Here is a 23105-nt window from a genome sequence, read left to right as displayed (position 1 = left end):
GAACGAGAACAATCCTGATCTTGTCAGTCTCTGCCTGGTTTGATTAAAAAAAACGCAGCAGTCCAGACTGCCTGCACCTGGGATTCATGTGGCCCATAAAACACAGACTTTTGATGGCTCTCCATCAAAGAAAAGAGCCCATTTCAGCCAGACACACACACTTCGGAACTGTTATTCTTCCCACTCGAGACCAAAGTAAGTTCCCCGGCATCTCCCAAGCGCTCTCAATAACCATCTGCTATGGCATTTCTTCCCTGCAGAATCGCCTCAACCCTCTTCTTTTCGGTCTCCTATCGCGTGTAATGCAGAACCGATGCATCGTACTTAGCAAATTACATTTGCAACCAGCAGGAATAAACAGATAAAGACTGCTGAAATGTCCTCAAATCCATTAGAATCTCATATTCACACATAGCCCAATCACATTACAACACAACTCATATCATTTCACTGAATTCGGCTGCCGTGAGTGAAACAGTAACATCCCACATAATGGATTTCTTTCCCTCGTGCTCTGCGCTGACTTAAATTTTATTAGGATACGTGTTAGGTTTCCTCTCCATATTCTCACTTTCCTTGAACGTTCACTTGTTTTCTTCATATGTTTGTGTCCAATAGATTGTCCAATCCACGCAAAGAAAAAAAACTGGAATTGGATTATCCTGCAAACGCTGACAGTAGACAGAGTGCTCGATTTGGCAAAAAACTGGAACGAACTAAATCCACGTGTTGTAGAATCACATACTTGGAGTTGTACACAAAACTTCTTAAACGCGGGAAAGCAAAGGCTTATCTATAGAACAAACATGCTTATTTCTGTTGAAAAAGAATAAGGAGTTATATTGTGTCTTAATAATATGAAGCCCTTTTAGATAATGATATTAATATCGTAATGGCAATAGAAGTAATGCCGTCGAAACGGTTAGAAAATAAAATGATTGCCTTTTAAATATATACGTGGGTGCATTTGCAAGTGTGTATATTTAAATACACAGACATACTAGTGTATATATAAGAAATATGTGTCAAATAAATGATATTTAAATATACATTTATTTATATAAACATGTGTGTATGTACAGTATGTGTGCGCAATAATATACATATACAGATACACAACACACACACACACACACATACAGTATATTATGTAAACATTACTCGATTTGGCAGCACTAGATAAAGGATATGCATAAAAATGTGCTTGTCACAGAAACGCATGCAACAAATAAAACGTCTAAAATAGGCTGTAATCTCCATAATGCAAAATATACTTTCTCAAACTTTCTTTGGTTTTGGTTTAAATATAACCTTTGAAAAGTGATTTTAATATTCAACTACAGCTCATACAGGCATTCGACCACGGTCAAGTGTGGAGAGCGAGAGAGAGAGAGAGAGAGAGAGAGAGCAAGCGCAGTATGCTTAGCCAGCCAGGGCAGCACAAGTCTCAAATGCCTTGTAAAACCATTAACTGGAGAAAAAAAACACGCTAGCAACTTTAAAGTAATACCCATACGGCAATGAATGCAGCCTTGTGCCTTAATTGCCCTCTTTGGTGTCTTTCAGCGCAAAAATTAGAAGCACTACCTTAAATAACGCTTACCGGAGGTACCGGTAATGGCATCAGAGAGGACACAGAGCCGCCCATGATAATGAAGGTGAGCTGTATCATTGCCCGACACAATCAGACTGCCAGCAAGAGCTTCACAGAGACTGCACACATCGCCCAGCTCACAAACAGATTCATTTGAATACGAGAGAGTCAGAAGAGAGAGACTGGCCTGGAGTAAATGCAGTAAATCATGTTTTAAATCAAATTGGAATCCTATGGCTTCACCAAGGATTCTCCGGGTGGCTCCCCTCAAAGCTACTATACATACCACTAATGCAACATTATGACAACCAACTCCATAGTCTTGAATAAGAGCCATTTATAAAGGTCGCCAGGGATGTATGAAACACAGATTGTCTAAGTTGCCATGAGCAGGAAATTACCTAAATGTGTGACTACAGTTTTACAGCAAATGCAAATAGTGGTTGACTACATACACATATGCATTGTCTTTCAAAATATCTGAATCTATGTAAGATTTGAATGCAGGCGATTCAACCACAGCATGTCTTTTTGCGTGAAATGTAACTAGCATGAGAAAGAAATGAGCACAAACAGCCATCTTCTCTCTTTTGCTTCTCTCCGTGTCTCTTCACCAGAGAGCTGGGCCTAGAATTCTGCATCTATTCTCTCATATAAAGAGCCTAATCGGGGGTTATTACCTGCTCAGCTTGGCAGGCACAACGCTAGAGCCAAGAACCGGGGTTCATCATTAGAAATCTAATTTCTCAGTTGTATTTGCCTTACAAGTACAATCAAATTGGCTCTTCAAGTCATTTCAAGCTTTTTGCATTATTTTATTTCATCAAAAAGTAATTTAAAAATATAGTATATAGTAAAATATAAATACTATATTTGCATTATATAACACCATATCAAAACAAAGCCGTCAACATATCTGAATTACTCAAATAGCTGGATTTCAAGTCTTTAAGTAATAGACATATTAATCTCTCTTATCTTCTTGCATGTACCTTTTGGTTTAATAGGTTTAACTTTCCAAAAGAAAGGTTTTACAAATCAGTAGGTCTCCCACAGAAAATATGCCCGCAGCGGTCACCGAGGAAGCATATGGTTGCAGTCGGATGATCAGGTCATGAACACGGCCCTTCAGTCATCACATGTAATTGTCAATTATATGCTTTATTATTTGCATTGAACTCTAATTTGTATTCTCTCACTGGGCAGTAACCCTGGACCGAGTAGAGCGTGTTTAACCTCAAGCTTAATTGATGCAAAAAAGATAGATTGTCCAATCCAATCATCTAATTCAAGTGCATTAGTCATTAAATGCCCAGCTTCTTTCTTTATGTATTAACCTCTAATTGGGTTATCGGCACGGTTATCATGAGTGAAAGTTCAGCTGATACTAATGCCAATAGAATTTAGCAATTCTCAACGCCAATTACCAATAGCGAAGAAAAAAAGGATTATGATATTGATTAGACCATTAAACTAAAGTTTTATGTTATGCATATAAATGCTTTTTAATAGAAATACTGCTTCACATTTTCAATTAATCGGTAACACTTAAAAACTACAACAAGGTTGTATTTGTTAACATTAGTTACTGCATTAAATAACATGAACTAAAAATACTGCAGCATTTATGAATCTTAGTTCACGACGCATTTACGAATACATTTCCTAAATATTGTTTTGTATCCGTTAGTTAATGCACAGAGAACAAACATGAACAATTGTATTAGAATGACCTAACAAACAAAGATTACGTTGAAAACGTTATTATTTTAAGTCATGTTAGCTAATGCCCTTACTGATGTTAAAGGAATAGTTCAGCTTCGAAATGAAAATTCTGTCAAGATTTACTCACCCTCGTGTCATTTCAAACCCGTATGACTTGCTTTCTTCTGCAGAACACAAAAGACGATATTTAGAAAAATGTTGGTATCCAAAAACCATTGACTTCTATTGTGTGCACACAAAACCAATGCAAGTCAACGTTGACCAACGATTTGCTGTCAAAATATCTTCTTTTGTGTTCCGCAGGAGAAAGAAAGTCATACAGGTTGGAAATGACAAGGGGGTGTGTAAATAATGATATAACTTTCATTTTGAAGCTGAACTATTCCTCTAACAAACACAACCTTATCGTATAGAGTTAGTATTCATTTACATATACAGCAAGACGGCCCACTCTTCCTCCATTTCAACCAGCTTTCGCTTTTAAAATGGGGTCTTTCTTCTCTCTTTCTTTCCTCCCTTTCTCATCTTCCGTCGGGGCAGGAGAAAGAGAAGAATGTGTTCCCTGACAAATCAACACCGGAGAACGGCTTTCTTCTGAAGCCTGACCCCAGACGCGCCAAAGGATCAATCAATTACTTCTCCACTTCAGCAATCAAACAACATTATTATCAGGCATCGGCTCGTCGACCTGGAAAGGCTGGCGAATCAAAGGCCGCTGTGATGTAGCTGCCAGGGCTCTGTGGCTCAGCGCTAACAGAGAATGGCACATGCCCTCCACTCCGGGAGGTGAAACACAAAGAGGCAAGGACACACAAACACACAAATACAATATACAGTACCCTCCACTTATATCGGTTACTTGTTAATATGAGCAAAGAAGGCTGTAAAAATAAAAAAATTTGATTTTTACAAAAAAAAAATCTTAATTTACAAAATCCCAACATTTCATTTAAGTAAAACAATTACAATTGGGGGGAATGTCACATTCTCTCTAATACACCCTGGTCACAATTATTGGCACCGTCGTATTCAAAACTTTTCTATTATGTCTGTCTAGATCCTTCAAATGTTGGTGCACTCTTATCTTCGGTTCATCCCACTCATTTTCTATAGTGTTCAGATCACTGAACTGGGATGGCTGTGGCAGATCTTGATTTTGCACTGTATATTGAAGTATTAAGATGAAAGGGGAGTTAAGTTTAAGGTGACCCACTAAAATAATGAACTGAAAATAAATATCAACTAAAGTAATTTAATTAATATGTTAAAGTCATTGAAGATTAAACTATTATAGCTCAGATGCACATTGAAAACTACGCAGGCAGCCGACCTCAGGTCGGACAGCAGGCTTCAAATGTTAGGTAAACGATCAAGCCTGTTTTAAAAGACTGCGCAGAGAAAAATCTATGGAAAATAACCCGAATTGTTACATACTGTATCAATTTAGACAGACAATAGATAGAGATATTTAGATTCTATTTATTCATTTCAAGACTAAAACAAAGTCGTCTTGCAAAACTCACCAAATCCTTTAAGAAAAATATGATGCAACAGCTGTGAGCGTGATGCAACCAACAAAAAGAGCAACCAAAAGGTCAGAGAGTGTGTGGAAATCATTAAAGAAAACAGAAATATTGCAAAAGATTCCATAACCTTGCACGGGTCACATCTACACATAAATCGCAAAGATGACTGGCAGGTGACACAGAGAAAAAATAAAGGAATGAGACACTGGAGCCTGCCAAAGACTTGCAAATCCAGTCCAAACAGTCTTCTATAATTCATCTGATTCCCATCTGGGACGTAATCTAGTCAGTGGAGGCTAAAATGAAATGCATGGAGGTGAGAGGAGCTGCTTTTATGTCAGAGTGTGTAGTGACCACTGCCCTGTTATTAATGGGCCTCTGTCCAGCGGTGCCGTGACTGCAGTCTCACATGACAACAGGAGGGATAGCAGTGCTCTGCTAGGGTCAAAGGTTGTTGGTATGGGCACTGAGCTTATATGAGAGTCTTCGGTCATTATTGTAACGGTGTGTCTGACCCGAGAGAGACACAGAGAGAGAAATAGAAATGAAGCATGTTTAATGCATAGCCAGGTGAGTGTAGCTAGCTGAGGCTATTCCGGGCAGTAGTGATGACTATCACTGCATTAGGGAGGCCACTGGGCTGGCGTTAATCTTTAATAAAGTGCAGAAGAGGATTCATGGGCTTTCTAAGATCTTCAAGACACTGGTCCTTTTTCATCGCTGAGCGTTTGCTCCGTGGCCGGCTTTTGACTGTTGAGGTGAGGATGCGGGGGTCTCGTCGCAGGGCTTCATGTGGGAAATGAGAAGAGGAAAGTGTGGATGTGCATAACATAGTCAAAAGCCCGTGGACGGCCCAACCTGTATGACTTCTAGTGTTTATTATTGGAAAACCAAATGCATACTCTTGATAAAGGTCTTTAAGATGAAATTGAAGCAAGGTCGTATCAGCCACCGCAAGCATATCTCTGAAGCGCTTGTGTCTGAACGACAGCAAACTCCTGCAGGCTTGTGTCAACATCAACACATTTGCAAAAAAAAGCTATTAAAGCAACAATCTATATATGCATATGGCTTCGAAATAACAGACATTTGGTTATGTAAATACAGTAACATAACATGAACCTCTATAGAAGCAGCTACACAAAGCCATTTGTATTCCATCCATACTTTTAATGCCCACACCTTGACAATGGCTTTCTCATTCTCTATCCACACCTTTAACACAGAAGGTTTCGGAAAGGACAACAACGCTATCCAAATATACTCTAAAATATACAGCACTACCAGCAGGTAAAATAAACATTTATCCATCTATTCATTTACATTTATGCATTTGGAAGAAGTTTTAAATTCAAAGCGACTTACATTGCATTGTATTATACATTTGTTTCTGACTGGGATCGAAACCATGAACTTGGCATTGCCAGTGACATGCTATCCACTGAGCCACAGGAAAGTATGTAACATTGTTGTCACATGACTCCCATTACATCGCCAATTGAATTATGCCATAGTCGTCCAATTTGTGCAGAAATGTGCACATTTTAGGCAATCAAATCCAATAAAAATAAAAGAAATCACGATTCAGACTAATTTGGTATTAATCTTGACAACTCATGAGAAATGAATGAAATGAATAGTCAACACTGCTATAAAAAAGATTTTCTTAGCAGCCTTATCTATTTCAAAATGATTAAATCCAGAAACATTTACTTGAGAAGCAAACATGACATATGTCTTCAAAAATATCTGTCAGTGGGATAAGAAAAATTAAATAAACTTAAATTAAGTTTTACCTTTTTATTAGGTGCTTAATTCCCCGCTGGCAGATATTTTTTCATTTGTTGAGCATAAATTAATTTATTTTCGATCATTTTCAGAAAATAACACTTAAAATACAGCACCTAGCATACTGTACATACTTAGCATAATAGAGATTCTACATGCTTAAAACCAGAACGGTAGTATACTTTTACGTAAAAGAAAAATCTAAAGAACCTAGGAAATCATCAAACATATCCCGGTGGTACAGAGAAACACGACAACACCAATCCCCCATAATGCATCCGTGTCATTTCAGAGCTTGCCAATGTGGCTTTGTTTGACTGTGACAGAACATAAAAATATCCTTGAATAAAAACAGGGCTTAGATCAAATTTAAAACAAACTCTCAGGCCACTGTTCAGCTTTATTAAATCAGGAGTTACCAAGACATGCTGAAGTGGCACTTTCACAGTGACTCTTTTGTTCAATACTGTGTTCTTTAGTATTTACTTATGCATGGAACGCAGCGGAGAGGAGAGAGATAAAGGGCATCTGCGAGATAAAGCCACAGCGTATATGAGAGGAAGACAGCACAGCAGCAATTCAACCCCCCCTCCCCTTCATAAGCACGGACGTCCGTCAATGCAGTGCAAAACAAATAGTCGCTCTGCTCCCACCGCCTGCTTTCTAACCTTTACAGAGAAAGAATGTACCTGCTTCCAATTCGGTGTTCTATCTCTCTGATGTATAATGCAGCGCGATATATGCGGGAGTGTGGTTATTTACCCAAGAAAATCCCAGGATACATGAGGAAGATTCAAACTAAGAAAGAATAGGCCCAGGCAAAGGATACTGTTAAATCTCAGATGCTCACGTGGAATTTTAATGTAGGCCAAATTTGAACAAAAGCACATGGAGCTGCCATGGTGAACATACTGATGTAAGGCAGACTAGCATTGGGGATTTTTATCATAAAAATCAATTCAAAATATATCAAGTTGAATTTAAAGGTGCTTGGAGTGGAATATGAAGCATTTTTTTATTTAAGTTTATACATTTCTGAAGCTTACGATCCAGCCCGGTCCAAAGCGACGACTAACTCAAGTGGGCCTGCACGGTTTTCTAAAAATCCCTCATCCTAAAAACAAGCAAGTTGTTTTATCTCTTAACCGAAACTGTGGTGGTCTGTCAAGAGTAAATTTGCTGGATCCGATTGTCCTTCCGTTCCGGGAGGACACCGAATCAGCTTGAGACGCTGCAAAGCTCACATACAAGCAAAGGATCGATGGCTCACCCCTAATCTCTGTCAACACAGAGGAAAGGGAGCAGGAGACCGAGAGAGAGCGAGGAAGGCACGTTTATGTGAAAAATGTTTGTTGCACATCGAAAGCGACTGACAGAAGATTATTATAGCTTGACAAAAGCCAGAATTGAGGCTAAACAAATCCTCTTCAGCCCTCTCGAATCAGATGGCACTGATAATTGTGAAGAGGCTGGAGTTTAGTACATCTTCTGTCGTTTCGGATTCATAAATACAGCATTTATAAAGTAATGAGAAGACAAAAGTAAATCTGTGGCATTGTCAACAACGGGCTGAAATGTACTCCTAGTCACAGGCAATTGGCTACAATACCCATGAGAAAAGTTGAATGAGTTCTTCAGGTATTATAGACCTCCTTTATCCATCGATTCATTCATCCATCCATCCATCCATCCACACTGCCCACCCACCCACTCGTCCATCTATGGCCACTGATATATCCACTCACTCATGCATTCATCCATCCATGGCATTGTCTTCCTACAGAAGGAAAACAGCGAGAGTGGTAGGAGAGCAAAGAAACAGGGAGCCTTGATAGAGGAGTCCTTCTCAGCTCTTCTGTCAGCGCACATTACAACCATGTGAGACTAAAAGACATTACTGTAAGTTGTGGGATAGCAGCCACTTGAATGATTTGCCCTCACTTTTCATCGCTGTCATCTGATTGGCAAACACGGATTCATCCAACTGTGATAATGTGCATATGGCAGAGCACATTTTTACTACTGTTAAAAATCTTTCTGTATCACCTTGCAAAAATAAGAATATGCCAGAGTTTGGCGTAGGAGGCTGATGTGGCACCGTCTGGAAGATATTTCCTGAAAAATAACTCTTACTTTAGCATGTTACATAAACCAACTGTGCAATACTAACCAGGCATTAACCAGAAGTAAGGTTTTGATATAAAGAAACTCTAAGCTCTTCCGTTCAGCTTCTGGTCCATAAAGATGCGTTTCATTCTCAGCTTGTGTTTACTGGAGCATTAAGAAGTTCTTGCTCTGGTATGTTGTTGCAGTTTTTGCGAATGGGCTTATAGAATTCAGAACAATGCAAAGAGATTGTCTACATACAACTAAAAAGAACTTGCAGTGAACGTGCAATGGGGTTCAAATGAGTCAATCCTTCTTATTGGTCAATTAAAATAATGAAATAATGACATGAAAAAAAAGGAATAAAAAAAGAATAGCACTTATAGGTTTCATATATTTAAAAACACTTTATTATTCATTTCTAATGAGAAAAAGCTATATTGTTGAGAACCATATTGTTTTAAACAAATGTACCTAACATGCAATGTAACATTTACTTCTGTGGTCATAAACAGTCAGTGTTAAAGAAATGTCTTAACTTTACACCACCGGCGACTAGCGAATCTGCTAGTTACAAAAGTGTCCAGGAAATTGGCCGCAGGCATCAATAACGCTGAAAGTTTTGACACTTCTCAAACAGCCACCCCTATGACGTGCAGACTTGCTTTCATCCCTTTGATGAAATTGATACCTTGTGCTGAGAGAGCGAGAGAGCGCGAGAGATATCAAAAAGTGAAGACAGGAAAAAAGAGGTCTTGCTAAAATAAAAGCGCTGCGACTCATTTTTTAAACAATTACCTACAATTTTATCTATCGACGTGTGCTGTGTTTGAAACTGATGGAGAAATACAGGAGAGCACAGGAAAGGAAAGCGAGAACAGGAGGAATGTGAGCATGACAGAATAGACACATACAGATAAAGAGCGTTTAGATGCTTGACACGAGCAATGTAAACGTTTATGTATTTGTATGTGTCACCTTGTTGACACCCATTGCATCACCTACGCAACCGTACATGCTTGAACATTAACAACAACATGAAGTCATGAATTATTGGTGCACGTTGATCCAAAGAAAACTAAACAAATCTCATTTTCAGAGACAAGTTTGTGTTATCCATCAGCCCAATAAGATATTTTTGGGATAAAAATAAACAGTTTAAAAAATATGTTACTGAACAAGTGCAGCGTTAAAAACTGGAAAGTGGGGGTAACATGCCATTGCTTGCATTCTGATTTCTTTAAAATGTTAAACATGCTGGCTTCTCATGCCTAACAAGGTTAACTTAAAAACAAGTTGGACATATGAAGTAATATGACATCGAAACACTCCGCCAGTATTCGTATAGGTTTCAAAAAGTTTTTTCGAACACAAATTCCTGTTTAGTAACAAGGGTTCGTCGTCCCTTATTGGATACCAGAAAAGCACGCCCACGCGTCAACCAGCGAGAGAAAGAGTACGCCCATCAATGTGCTTCGTTCGGGTTATGGAAGTTCATCTGTGTTTGTTTCTTTAAGGCATTTCTGTGATGAATGTTATATAAACGGTGATTTGCTGGATTTGCAGATCGTTTGAAACTGATAGAGCGCTAAAAGATGCCGGAGGTTAACCGCACGTAGTAAGTGAAACAGAGTCATATGTCTCTGTTTTGTTGGCAATCGACGCGTACGTGCATAATGTTAACAACACAAACATAAAGTGAATCAACGGTTATGCCGGGATAATGCGATGATGTATCGTGTGCAGGGCTTCAGGACCACAACTGTTTTCGGAAATAATGGTAGAGCTGTATCTATCTTTTATAAATGTGATCAAACTAAAGACTCTTCAAAGATATGACGTATGCAATACTACTCTATAGGTACTCACGATAAGATGAGATGTGTGTTAACTCAGCTTTTAAAAAGTTAGTAAAAAAGAGAATTCCAATATAGCGGATGTTACGATACTGTAAGTGCGTAAATTACTCCACAGATTTAAGTGTCAAACAGAGGTAGCGATATACAGGCAAAAGTAACAATATGTTGTTGTATTGAATCTAGTAATCATAGAAAATGATGTTAGTTTTTTTGGAAAATAAAGTTTTTCATTATGAATGCGTCAAGATGAGGGAAATGTTCTTGAGGGTAAAACTTGACCTTTAACCAGGGATGCCAGATTTGTGTAATAAAACCAGCGTAAAGGCCGATAAAAACAAGATCAAAACTAGCCGAACGAACCAAAAACCAAAACTCAAAATTGGCCAGTCATATGCCTAAAAATCATTTTTTTTACAATCACTATTAATCATTAAGCACAGTTTCTTAGGAATTATACTGTAATAGCCTGTTTTATAAATAACTTAAGTTTACTTATGATGACTAATGATGAACAAAATTCTTTAAACCTTTAACCTGCGGCAAGAGTATAAAAGTACCCAATTGCATTGTAAAACCACAGACTTGGCAACCCTGCTTTTAGCCTAATGTACAACTCCAAAATCCTCTTTAAACACCTTTTCAATTTCCTTGACCTACTTAATTCCTTACGAATTGCATGAAGTCCCACTCTTCCAAGAATTAGCATTTATGGTTTCACTCGTAAATAAATAAGTTGTGAATGCCAGTTCATTTTGACTTCATGCACATTAAAAAACCCACAAACCATCGCCATAATGATCTCACACTATCCCACTTTCCCACACGTCAATCGTGACTGCTCACCTCATCCGTCCACCCACCCACCCCTGGTCCGCAGCCCTAACATCTGCTCTCTGGCTGGGGTGTGATCTCACAGACTCTTGGCCCTGGCAGCCCTAATCAAAGCCGAGGGAGGACTCAGACATGGGGGGAAAATAACAGCAAGCCTCAGAGTGCCCTCTTTTCAAAATGCCAACATCAGTCAGGGCAGGACGGTTTAAATACCACTCAAATGTCATCGTGAGGCCCCACAAGTCAAACTAAATTACCTCCTACCTGCTACGTCTCCACTCGCTGCAATGTCTGTGGCAATACGCAAATACAAAAACATACTCAATACACATCCACGACCAAAAACACTTAAAAAAACAACAACAAATAAGTGACTAACGCAAACAGACGCAGTAAATAAGACCGTGATCCATGACGCTGGAAGCAACCGTCCACCACCATCCTCCAATAAACCGCCAATGAAAAAAAACCACAAACACACACATACACAAACAGGTCTTTATGGAGCAACGGTATCGATTTATCACTCGAGATTTGATACTCGCCAAAGTGTTTTCGCCCCGTGTGCTGTACAGTGGATTCCCGAGCCATATATTAGCGTACAGTGAGCGGATCTGAAGGCGGCGTGAAGTAACCCAAAGGGAATATCGATCCCCTCGGACTGCTCTGGCCCAGCATCAATCAAAAAAAGCATCAACTCCACACCTTTGAGATCTTCAACGTCAGCCTCATCCACAGCCTCTATTGATCACAAATTGCAAGCCGAATTGATTGGCAGTAACATTAAGAAGCGTTATTGATCTCCACGCAAGTTTAGGTACTGATAAAACAAACTCCAGCATCGGTCCGCACAGGAGTGTGTTCGATCCATATGAGAGCGTCATGCACTTATTTCTTTAAAAAAGGACTGCGTCCTTGCGCACGTGTCGGATTTGTGAAACAAACAGAAACATTTTGTGTAGGAGTTCACGGTTCATGACCACATATGAGAATTTTACAGAATCAGTTAAAACCAAACGATCAGTGGAAATATCAGTTTAGCTGTTTGAATGTGCCGACCAAAGACCACATTATTGTGCTCATTTAGCAAAACCACTATTTATGGAAATGACATTCCAATTCAACTCAACAAACTAAGCGGCACACGTGAACCCCGACCCCTGAACGCGAAGACACACAACTCGGTTCCTTCCTGGAGACGATGACTGATGGCAGCCATTATGTGGCAACAGGCGAAAGGTGGAGAGCAGTCACTCGTTTATTCATGCATTTATTTGTTCGGTCCGTCACCCCAGCGGGGACCAGATGAGCTGTCTGTACGGTCTGAACGATGATCCGCCTGCCATTCATCTCAGACAGACAGCTGTCTGACGCCCCGGCCCGTCCTTTGGCTGCTGTCGCATTGCTCATGAACTGTATTGTGAGCACCGAGGCTCATTTAGATGAATGTACGGGGATAGAATATGAGCCGGCAATAAGTGCGTTTTTCTTCAGTGGGTCATTTTTATCATTTCTTTATCAAATTGATTTTACTTGCAAAACTAATAGCACTGTTTTTCTCATCAAGCTTCATCTCACATCCAAATGACTTACTTTTGACTTAATGGTCAAAATATCTCTGAAAACTTCAGTATTGTTGTGTTCGGTTTAAAATCAAACTCCCATTGTATATTAAAGCAAGCCGCGTACCCACCACAGGGAGCGTTTTAACACCGACAGCTCTTTATTGAGACAGTCTGAGAGCGGAGGTTACATCCAAGACCAAACAACAACCATCCAAAAACAAAAGTGACAGTGGCTATTTGAGGAAAAACTACACAAAATCAATGCACCACAGCTCAAATGTAATTGCAAGCAATTGCAGAATCGGGAAGTCCGATCACGTCACGGGCTGGAGGACCATGCTTGGAATATGTCTCTGCATTGAAGAGGTAATATGACAGGGCATTAGTGGGCTGGACCGATGATCCAATAGATTAAGGGATTGAAAGGAAAATTGAATGCCGAGCGGGCCCTAAACGGAACGCTTCAATTGATACCGTCAGGACGGATCAAAATCAATAGCGGAGGCTACGTAATGACGCGGTAATGGCTGCCAGGCAGGACAAATATGGAAGGAGGCGGACAAAAACTTGCAGTAATGGAAGAAACAGATGAAGCTGTGGAGGCTTTAATGTGCTAGTTGGAACAGGTTCGGATGAATTGTGCATGTGTGAAGAAGAACTACCTGAGTAATGGCTGAAAGATCACGGTGATGTTTCTCGCACCGGGTTTACATAGGAACTTGGTTTCTCCTCCCTCGATCAGGTTATCATCTGCTCCACCTAGACATAAAATAAAAAAAAATTCGTTTTAAAAATTAACAGTTTTGTCAACTTTATTTCGGTCCTTTTCGACAAGTTTATTTACAGGAATAGCTGAGAAAAATAAAGAAAAAAGAAAAACAGTGCAAGACCACCATTTACAACCACCGTTCCCTGCCAAAGACCAGTTACTACAGCAATCTGTGTTTGTTACGTATACAGCAAGTGGCGCTGCTATACACCTTTGGAAAGTACAGAATCTCTGAACCTAGAATGTATTTTTTTTATGTTTTTAATCATTATTCCGAGTCTAAACTGGTCTTTGACAAAAAAAATGTATCTTAGCTTTTTAAGTGATGCCTTTATGAAGAAACCTACCCACTATTAAGAGGTGATAAAAAAATAACAAATGAAGATAGAATACGGTTTCTTCAGTTTAAAAGCAGCAGAGACTCTCTCAATTTTCATTTGTTATATTATTTGTCCATATATTCATTACAGAAAATCTACTGCGAGTCATCAAAGTTTAGTGAAATGTACAAAAAAGCTGGCACATTTTTTTTAAATGTGGGCGGGGAAAGAGTTAACATGCCCCCTGTACTGAAATAATTATTGGACGGACCAACCTGATCACAGGTGTCTGTGCCGTCCTGCGCTAACAGGGTTAATAAGAAAACCATGTAAGTCTCATCATGAGGCAGGTCCCAAAAATGAAGAGAGTTCCAATCTTTATTAGCTCCACTCATCCACAAGTAATCAATATAATTGACAGCAAGAGAATCGAGTCTGGCAACACTAAAACCCTCGGTGCACAGAGGGTGTCTGTGTGTGTCAGTCCTCATGGGTCGCAGGATATAAGCCCAACCTCGGCAGCCCACCAGCATCTTTCTCGCGCTGTGACAATGTTATTCATTAAAGTTTCACAGCCCTTTGAGATTGCCACCGAAGAAACCGCTGTAACCGAATAGCGCTGAGCCCGGCCACGGCAATCCTGACAAACGGCAATGAACAGAACAGAAAGACACACGTGTACACATCACACACAAGCCCTCGGTGGAGAATCGCTTTAATTGCTTTTATCAGTCACTTGTTACGTGAGATTTCTTGCCCAGGGGATGGAAAATAAGTCAGGGCCATGAGACACATACATCAATAGCGGATGATTCCCGAGACGTGCTGGTTGGAATAAGGAGTCAAGCGAATTTAAGTCTTAATTCACACTTGATTTTTGCGATGTCAACATTTCTCTTTGCATTTTTCACAATATCCCTTGCCTCATCGACTGGATTAAAATGACATTTTCAATAAGCTTGTTACAATGCATTCTGGGACTACCTTCCCCACAAATAATTCAATCAGTTTTGCCTTGGAATTTAGCTAAAGCAAAGTAGCCTTAATGAAGTATAACTAAGCTGCCTTTGTAAAAGGAACATCCCTCAAAATACAATGTCCAAAGGAAGCTCCCTAGATCATCCTTACTTCATTGTCTTGATAGTCAGGAAGTGCTTTAAATGAGAAATGAATTCACCTTTCACTGCACTTAAACCCCCCGCTGTGCACCTGTCCAGCACTCAAACACACCTCCCGCGGCTACTCGTGTCGTTTCCACCGACCGACATTCTTCACGCAGGCCGTTCTTCATTTCCCACCCATTTTCTCATTAGACCACACAGGAAATTCTTCATTCTCACTGAAACCTTTTTCTTTTTGAGGTTCTGTTTTTTCCAAAGTTGTTCCAGCGGAAAGGGAAATAAAAGTTGGCTTTTCCAACCTGCTTCCTCCCCCTCTGTCTCTCCCTCTCTATCCAATCTCTTTCCTGCTAATTCAATTAAAATTCAATTACAGCTGCAAAGAAATAAAACGCAGCTGCTCAACCTGGTCTGGGCAAAAGACCAAGTTTATAAGATCAACGACATAGACGATTTTAAAGTGACAACATAAACAACAGTACCGTGTATGCGCGCATTTGTGGACTGCCCTTAACTTCCGGTACATGATCCTGTAGATGATTTCTGATAACAAGCTAAAGAAACTTGGTCCAATATTTTGAAATTAGACTCTGATACCAAGCTCAAATGCTAGATGTCAATGTACCAAACGGTTTCTTTGAGTGCCGAAATACAGGACCCATAGTAGTTCTGTCCATTTAATAAAATGACCATACAACAAAATTCTAAAAATAGTTTATCAAATACAATTACTGTAATATACAAGAAAATAATAATATAAATGAATATAAATATATTAAATTAAATATAAATCGTTTTATTATTAGACACCAGTCAAACACAGACGGGAAGTTAACTGCAGTCCAGCCGCGTGCACCCAATCAAATGGTCTATATCACTTGACATTTGTCTTATATTTTAAAATCAAGACAATGGTCAGTGGCAGACCACTAAGTTATATAGTAAAACGAACAACCCTATCGATGGTTCATAAATATTTTCTGTAAAATGTTTAAAGAAAATTGTGAGTCAATAATGTTTAAAATACGCTTCTGCACTTTATTTTGTTGTCAAATTGTGAATTTGTTTACTGCACGCATTAAAGTTTACGTGCAAGGTCCTGAACAACAAGATGGACTCAAATAGATCAATCAAAAACATTCTTTAACTGTAAATACAAACAATGATCCACAACAAACAACACAACAAGAGTTCAAGCGCGTGTATAGAGGTCTACCAACTTATGTTGGTTGATAAACAAATGGGAGTAAAAATACTAAAAATACTTCGTTTTATTGTTTACATTAAGTTTAGCATTTTGCTCCTCTGCATCGGTTGGTGGGTTTTATTATCCCCCAGCGCGTATCTTTTGATAATCTATGTGTGCGTAAGAGCGTGTGTATTAGAAGTGTTGGAGTCTAGCCCCTTGTGACTGCGACTAATCTAGGATTGGTGGAGGTGTGGGTTAACATCAAATTTACATTTATGTTCTCAGCTGTTACCGAAGCGACTTACAAGAAAGTGCTGGTATTGTGCGAGTCAGTCAGACGATTGAAGAGTGTGTGTGTGTGTGTGTGTGTGTGTGTGTCATGTCAGCCCCCCATGTAATCAAGTCAGTCAGTGACTTAGTGAAATTGCATTAGCTACACTTTCGTGAGTTTGATTAGAAATTGTTTGATCTGGGATGGATCCACAGTAAAGAAACGTCTCGTGACTTCACGAACACCAGCCGCCCCGATGGATCCATTCACGTGTGTCAGTGTGTGTGTGTGTGTGTACGGAAGAGGCAAGGCTATTGAAGAACAAACGCATGTCAATGATTGAGGTCATGCAAGCAGTCTGAAATACATGCGAACAAAAACATCAAGAGATTTGTGATGACTTATTTACAATAAACATCAATACTGGAGGACTGGTGTCTGTGTTATTCAAATGGTCAACTCTGACCCTGGCACTGTGTGTGTGTGTGTGTGTGTGTGTGTGCCTGCTACATCAACAGCTAAATCAATCCCACTGCAGTATGACACAGGTTTGCGGCAGACATGGTTAACAGGTCCAGGAATACACCTTATAAACATTGAACACTGATTACTTGGTACCCGAACATTTCTCCAAAGACAAACATAGAAACAAAACAAAAACCTATTTTTGGTGTTGTTATCAACCCCATATGGTCAAACTACAAACCCCAAACCAGCTAGAAGATCTCGTCTGAGTAATAAAATGAAGATGAGTGAATTAAAATGTGTGCTGTCAGGCACAAACCTCAAACTCCAAAAAGATCAGGCGTATTTTCAATAATTCATGATTCGACCTGCTTATAATTCGCCTGCCACGACATCGTGTCTGATTGGCTTCTGATGAGGCTCCTCTATTATTAAAACTCATTTGAAGGGACAATATTCCAGTCCCGGACAAAAAAGAGCTCAGCCCACTGTTGACAATGCACCGAGATGCCAATTAAACAAATGATCAAATAAACTTGTAATTGTTGAAATTTAGCTTGATGAATAATGGATGGCGTAACGGACACAGTGCCCGCTCAGGATGAATATGATGTTTTCATTTATACATTTTTCATTTAGACAGGGCTGACAGCTTTGAATCAGGGCACCTGGACGTAAACAACGCATGATGCACAGCCCAGATATACGTTAAGCTCGGATGCTCGTGAGGAGATGCAGATTCCAATACAACTCCTGTCGAGATCATGTCAAATGTTTTAAATGATGTCTTAACAAATTGCCCGCTATAACAAAAGCAAACCCAACCATGAAACTCTCCACCCGCAGATGTCTCCCAAGGTCAAAAACACAAGGTAGTGGAGGAAGTAAAGTCGAGTTCTTAATTAAAGCCACCATAATCGTCTTCTCCCTAAAAATAACTACAGGTCGGGTCTCCATCGAACAGCCCTGATTACTGAGCCATCGCAAGTGCTTCATTTGACTCCATTATAAAAGAGAAAGTAAAGTCAACCCCTCCGCGTCCAATCACACACTTATTCCTATAATAGCACACATCCTCCAGTTCCATCTCTCTTGCTCTTGCTCCTCCTTCACATTTCTCACTGCAGAAGTTTCTTTTTGCGTCTTCAAAGACTAACGCTGGATAAATCATCATTTTAAAACCCTAAAATACACTTTTAATTCGGAGTAAAGCAACTTCTCACACTTTGTAATTCTGAACAGCTGTGCTTTGCTTCAAAGTCTGAGAAATATTTTAAGACGATAAAGTGTGAAGAGTTTTTTTTTAATTAAGAGGACTCGTGTAAACAAGAATAAACCTATCCGGCGTAAATTCCCTAGATTAAAGCGTCATAATGAACAACTGTCAAATGAATATTATATCTTATGAACGTGCTTTCAAGAATGTTCTGCAGAACACAAAAGAAAACATTTTAAAGAGTGTTAGTAATCGGACAACGGCAGTGCCCGTCGACTTGCGTTGGTTTATGTCCATACATTGAGGTAAAACAGGTTAAAACACAAAGTTATCCCAGAACTGACGATGGGTCAAGAGTTAAACTATGAAAAGCTGATTTCCAGCTTTTTTTCAGCATACCTGCCCTTCTCTCATCCCATTGGCCACCTTTGTTGAATCTCACAGTGATTGGACCGAGAAATCCCATTTGACACGGGTCTCTCCTGTCTGCTGATTTAGAATCAGAGAGTCAGTGATTGTGATTGTGTTTAAAATGCTGTTCCACTCCTTTAGATATCGTCATCATCACCCTTGTTCTCCGTCCTCTCCTTCACTACCTCTACAGCCCCCCCCCCCATTTCTCCATCATTCACGGTGGTCCCAAATGAAAGGTAAACAAGCCTGTGACAGCCACGCTGATTAAAATTAGCACAGGTTGTGAAACACGGACGCGCACACACAGATAAAGCCTATAATCATGCGTCTGCCCTCACTTCTGATAGCAGTGACAACAGCCTAGACAGACCAGAGAACTAGAAAAATATAAATATAGTTCAATCCGATCGCTACATCTACCCTTTCTGCCACTTCTGCACTTCAAAAAACACAAATATGGAATCATCGGGTAAACACAACCACAAAGGGAGACGGTTTATATTTTCTAATCCCACGAAGGCAAAAAAATATCAATATTTACCCATTTCCTATCTCATACCCAAGCTTGATTTTACGAAGAGAGACGCGAGAGACCGCCAACCCCTCCCCCCCCCGCCAATACCCACAGCACCACTGATATGTTATTACCCTCCAAGTTCATTTTAGCCAATCACAGTCCTATCTCATCTCACCACCGCAGTAATTCAATAATGTGTCCGTGATGAGATCCACCTCAGGACTCCACTCATCACAGTTGGGCCCCAACAAAAAAACAACACAATCACGGGCCGTAATGCCATTTCAACCCTAATCAGCTTCTGCAATAAAATTACTGGGAAACAGATTGAACGTGAAGCATCCGACTAGACTGCGTGGCAGCTGAATGGAGGACCGGGGTCCCAGGACTTGGGTGTCAAAGGTGTATCGCATGTGTACATTTCAGCATTTGACTTGAGGATGAGTAACTTAAAGCCTGCAAATTTCGAAATCCGTGGATTTTAAAATGTGCACCTGGATTACATCCAAAATCTTGTACAGAAAATATGTATCAAGCACAAAACCAGGGAGGTCTTTACAGCAATATCACAGTCTGGGCACATCAAGGTGCATTTTAAAAGAGGAAAACATGGTAAACTGTTAACGAACAACCAACAAGAGGAGGCTGTTCAAATGGCTCAACCAGCACTCCAACACACCCACTGGAAACACTGGATGGATACTGATAAGCATGAAGTGTGCATTGCCGTGATCTTCCAGGGATCAACAGCTGGCGGCCCAGCACAATCGCCCCTCTCCTATTTGTTTGGATTCAATTTGGAGTGGCGGATAAGGAGCGGAGGGAGCGCACGAAATGGAACAAGAAAAGAAAAAAACCAAACACCGTTAAGAAGCAATTTAATTGCTCATCTCTCCATCGCTTCCTCTCTCTTTTGTTTCAGGTGGGGCCGTGATGTTTCGGCATCTGTGGCTATCAGGACTGCAGCTATCCGTTGATCAAGATAATTCGGCTGTATAAGAACTGATCAAGGCACACGTTGTATCGAGGCACACATCTTATGACTTTCTGCACTTATTCTCTCAGCAAACGTAAACATATGGGCGCATGCACGTGCAATCTCTTCTTAAGAGGCATTTAAAGAGCTTCGCTCTCATGTGGCAGAGTGTCATCTTCTCTGAGTCTCTGGGCTCCATCAAGCCTCATTTAACACACAGATCATCGAGCACAATGTACACGCACACACACACACACACACACACACACAGCAAAGAGAACCGGGACATTTATTTCTGCTTGTGATGTTCAGTGAAATCTGAATTGAAGCTATGTGGTTGCTTTAATGTACATGACACTGATCGTGACTAACATCACATGATCGGACAAATACAGCGACCCATCCTGTTAACGGAACATATATCGGTCACAGAAGAAATGAATCATTGTCGTTTAAAAAATGGCATTGATTGAAAACCATTGCGTAATGTACCATCCACACCACTGGGTGTCAGTAAAACCCAACCATGACTGCCATATCGTTCATCGCATTATTAACAAACAATTATAGTAGTAAGTGCCCCCTTAAGCATGTGTAAAGAAACAAAAGTAATCATAGCAAAATCCTGGTGTATTTTCAAGTTTGTCTGGATGTCTTGTTTCAAAACAGACGCCTGACCTTTCCTTGTCATTCCAGTTTCTCTGGTCGCTGTCTATCATATGTGCTTTGATTGTGTGTCAAACAGTGAAGTCCCTCTTCAACAATCACACCTAACAATGCTCCCTGCAGCGTCTGTCTCTCTCTCATCATTTCTCTCTCTCTCTCTGTGACTGTGAGAAGGAATGTCTGATTGCGTACCGTCTCCGGTGCTCTAAAACAGAAGCTAAGAAATGTCAATGCTGAATACAGAGGATGTCACCAATCAACATGTACAAAAACAAAAGGTCAAGAGGAAGAAGAGAAAGAGACGTGTCCAACAGATGGAGATTATCTACTTACATAAATGCATGGTTAATACAATTTTAAGGGTTATTGTTTGTTTACAATATATTTATATTTTGCTTTTTTTTTGTCCTCGATATTATACTATTTCTATTCATTTCACTTTATACGAAAAAAGTAAGATGTATGTAGTGCAAACATTTGCACTACTTGTCAACAGCCCAGCTGCAAATGCTTTGACGATACACGGAGGACAATTTTTGAAAGAAAGACAGATAAAAACAAAGAAACAAAAATAAGAATAGAAAATTATTGAACAGACTTAAAAAACGACGAAACAAACGAATAAACTAGCGGCCAAGCAGACAAACTAACAACCTACGGAACATACTAGAAATAAAAAATAAATAAAAGAAAGATAGATTTGAAACATCAAAATGAGGAACGAATGAACGAACAAACTAAATAACGACAGAACGAACGAACGAATGAACTAAACAACAAACTAAATACCACACTACCGAACTAAATAACGAATGACTGAAAAATATAAACAGAAAGACAAAGAAAAACAGAATGAAAAGAAAGACAGATTGGAAAAATCAAACTGAGGAACGACTAATGAATGAACAAACAAGCGAATGAACGAACAAACTAACTACCTACCGAAACAAACTAGCGAACAAACTTAAAATTTAAGCAGAAAAGCCAATAAAAACATAAAGAAAGGGACAGATAGGCAGATTTTGAAAAATCTGACTAAGGAGCGACCGAACAAGCAAGCGAATGAACAAACGATAATGTATGATAATAGCAAGTTCAGATCCAATGAAGTTTGTTACCCTTGAACAGCGCAAAGGCCAAATCACTTGTGTTTTTTGAAAAAGACTTGCTAACCTTGAATATATTGAAAATGCTGTGTAAAATATCTCGGCAATGTCAAATATGTACGGCAGAATTAGGATAAGAGAGACAAAAACGGATCCTAGTTCAACATCGCGGTCACATTGAATAGTTTGCCGTGTTAAAGAGAATGTAGTATTTGATCTAGAAAGGCCGAGTCTGACACAATCCGCAAACACTGCAACTTTCATTAGCGTGAGAAATCTAACATATACTCACAAACGCTTTCACACACACCCACATACACACCTTCTCTCTCCAGTAGTGAGGGATTTTTCCATTTGCACCTATCCTACCCCTATTGTGCTTCAGAGAGACGGACAACAGCTCTCCTCCACCCACAGCCCCGCCACTCAATGCCATCCCTCTCTCTCCCTCGGGAATACCAGCATCATGCATAAACAGGACCTTCCCTCATCCTGCCGCTGTAAAGCCGGATGTGAAAACTCAATTTGTATACCAGTATGTAACATCAGAGAAAAGAGAAAAAAATCTCCCTGCTTTATGATAATCCCTGGCCAACATGCATTGGATATACAGTTTAAATGGGACATATATAATGGTATGAGGAACTTCTAACCCTAGGAACTGAAAATAATCGCATTGTATTGTAATTCCTGAATATTTCATATACAGAAACCAAAAGCAATATCTAATACAGTATTTGCAACAGTCACAAAGAATCCTGTGTCTACCCGGCAATGGGATTATTGAAACATCAGTTCAGCCCGGGAGAGAATATGAAGGTTATACAGGTCGCCTGGCTGTGTTGAAATTGTTTCCAACACACTGCAGTGTGGTCCCAAAAGTAAAAATGTAAGTAAAACACGTAAAAAAAATCAAATCAAGCAAACAAAGGCTTTGTATGTGTTCAGTTAAAATACAATAAAAATGTATAACAATATTTCTCCCAAATCAAAAGTTTTAATTTAAATGTACTTGCAGAAAATGAAAACTGAAGAAACAGGTCAAAACAACAGAAAAGATGCTCTGTATTTCTTCAGATCTTAA

At 39.6% G+C, this 23105-nt stretch overlaps 1 protein-coding gene across 1 annotated transcript in view; it reads right to left on the bottom strand.

The window, feature by feature from the left end:
* The window catches only part of exoc4 (exocyst complex component 4), a gene marked incomplete at its 5' end in the record, with an annotated part of 88344 nt that overhangs the window by 40680 nt on the left and 24559 nt on the right, over positions 1–23105 (bottom strand). Inside the window, one exon of the mRNA XM_079454384.1 lies at positions 13657–13753. Within this exon, the coding sequence (XP_079310510.1) occupies positions 13657–13753 (97 nt within the window). The remainder of the gene's footprint in view (positions 1–13656; positions 13754–23105) is intronic.

Source organism: Barbatula barbatula (genome assembly GCF_947034865.1).
Source record: "Barbatula barbatula genome assembly, chromosome: 4".
Classification (NCBI taxonomy): Eukaryota; Metazoa; Chordata; class Actinopteri; order Cypriniformes; family Nemacheilidae; genus Barbatula; species Barbatula barbatula.
Note: the sequence above shows the minus strand (reverse complement) of the source record. Positions and strands in the feature narration are given on the sequence as shown.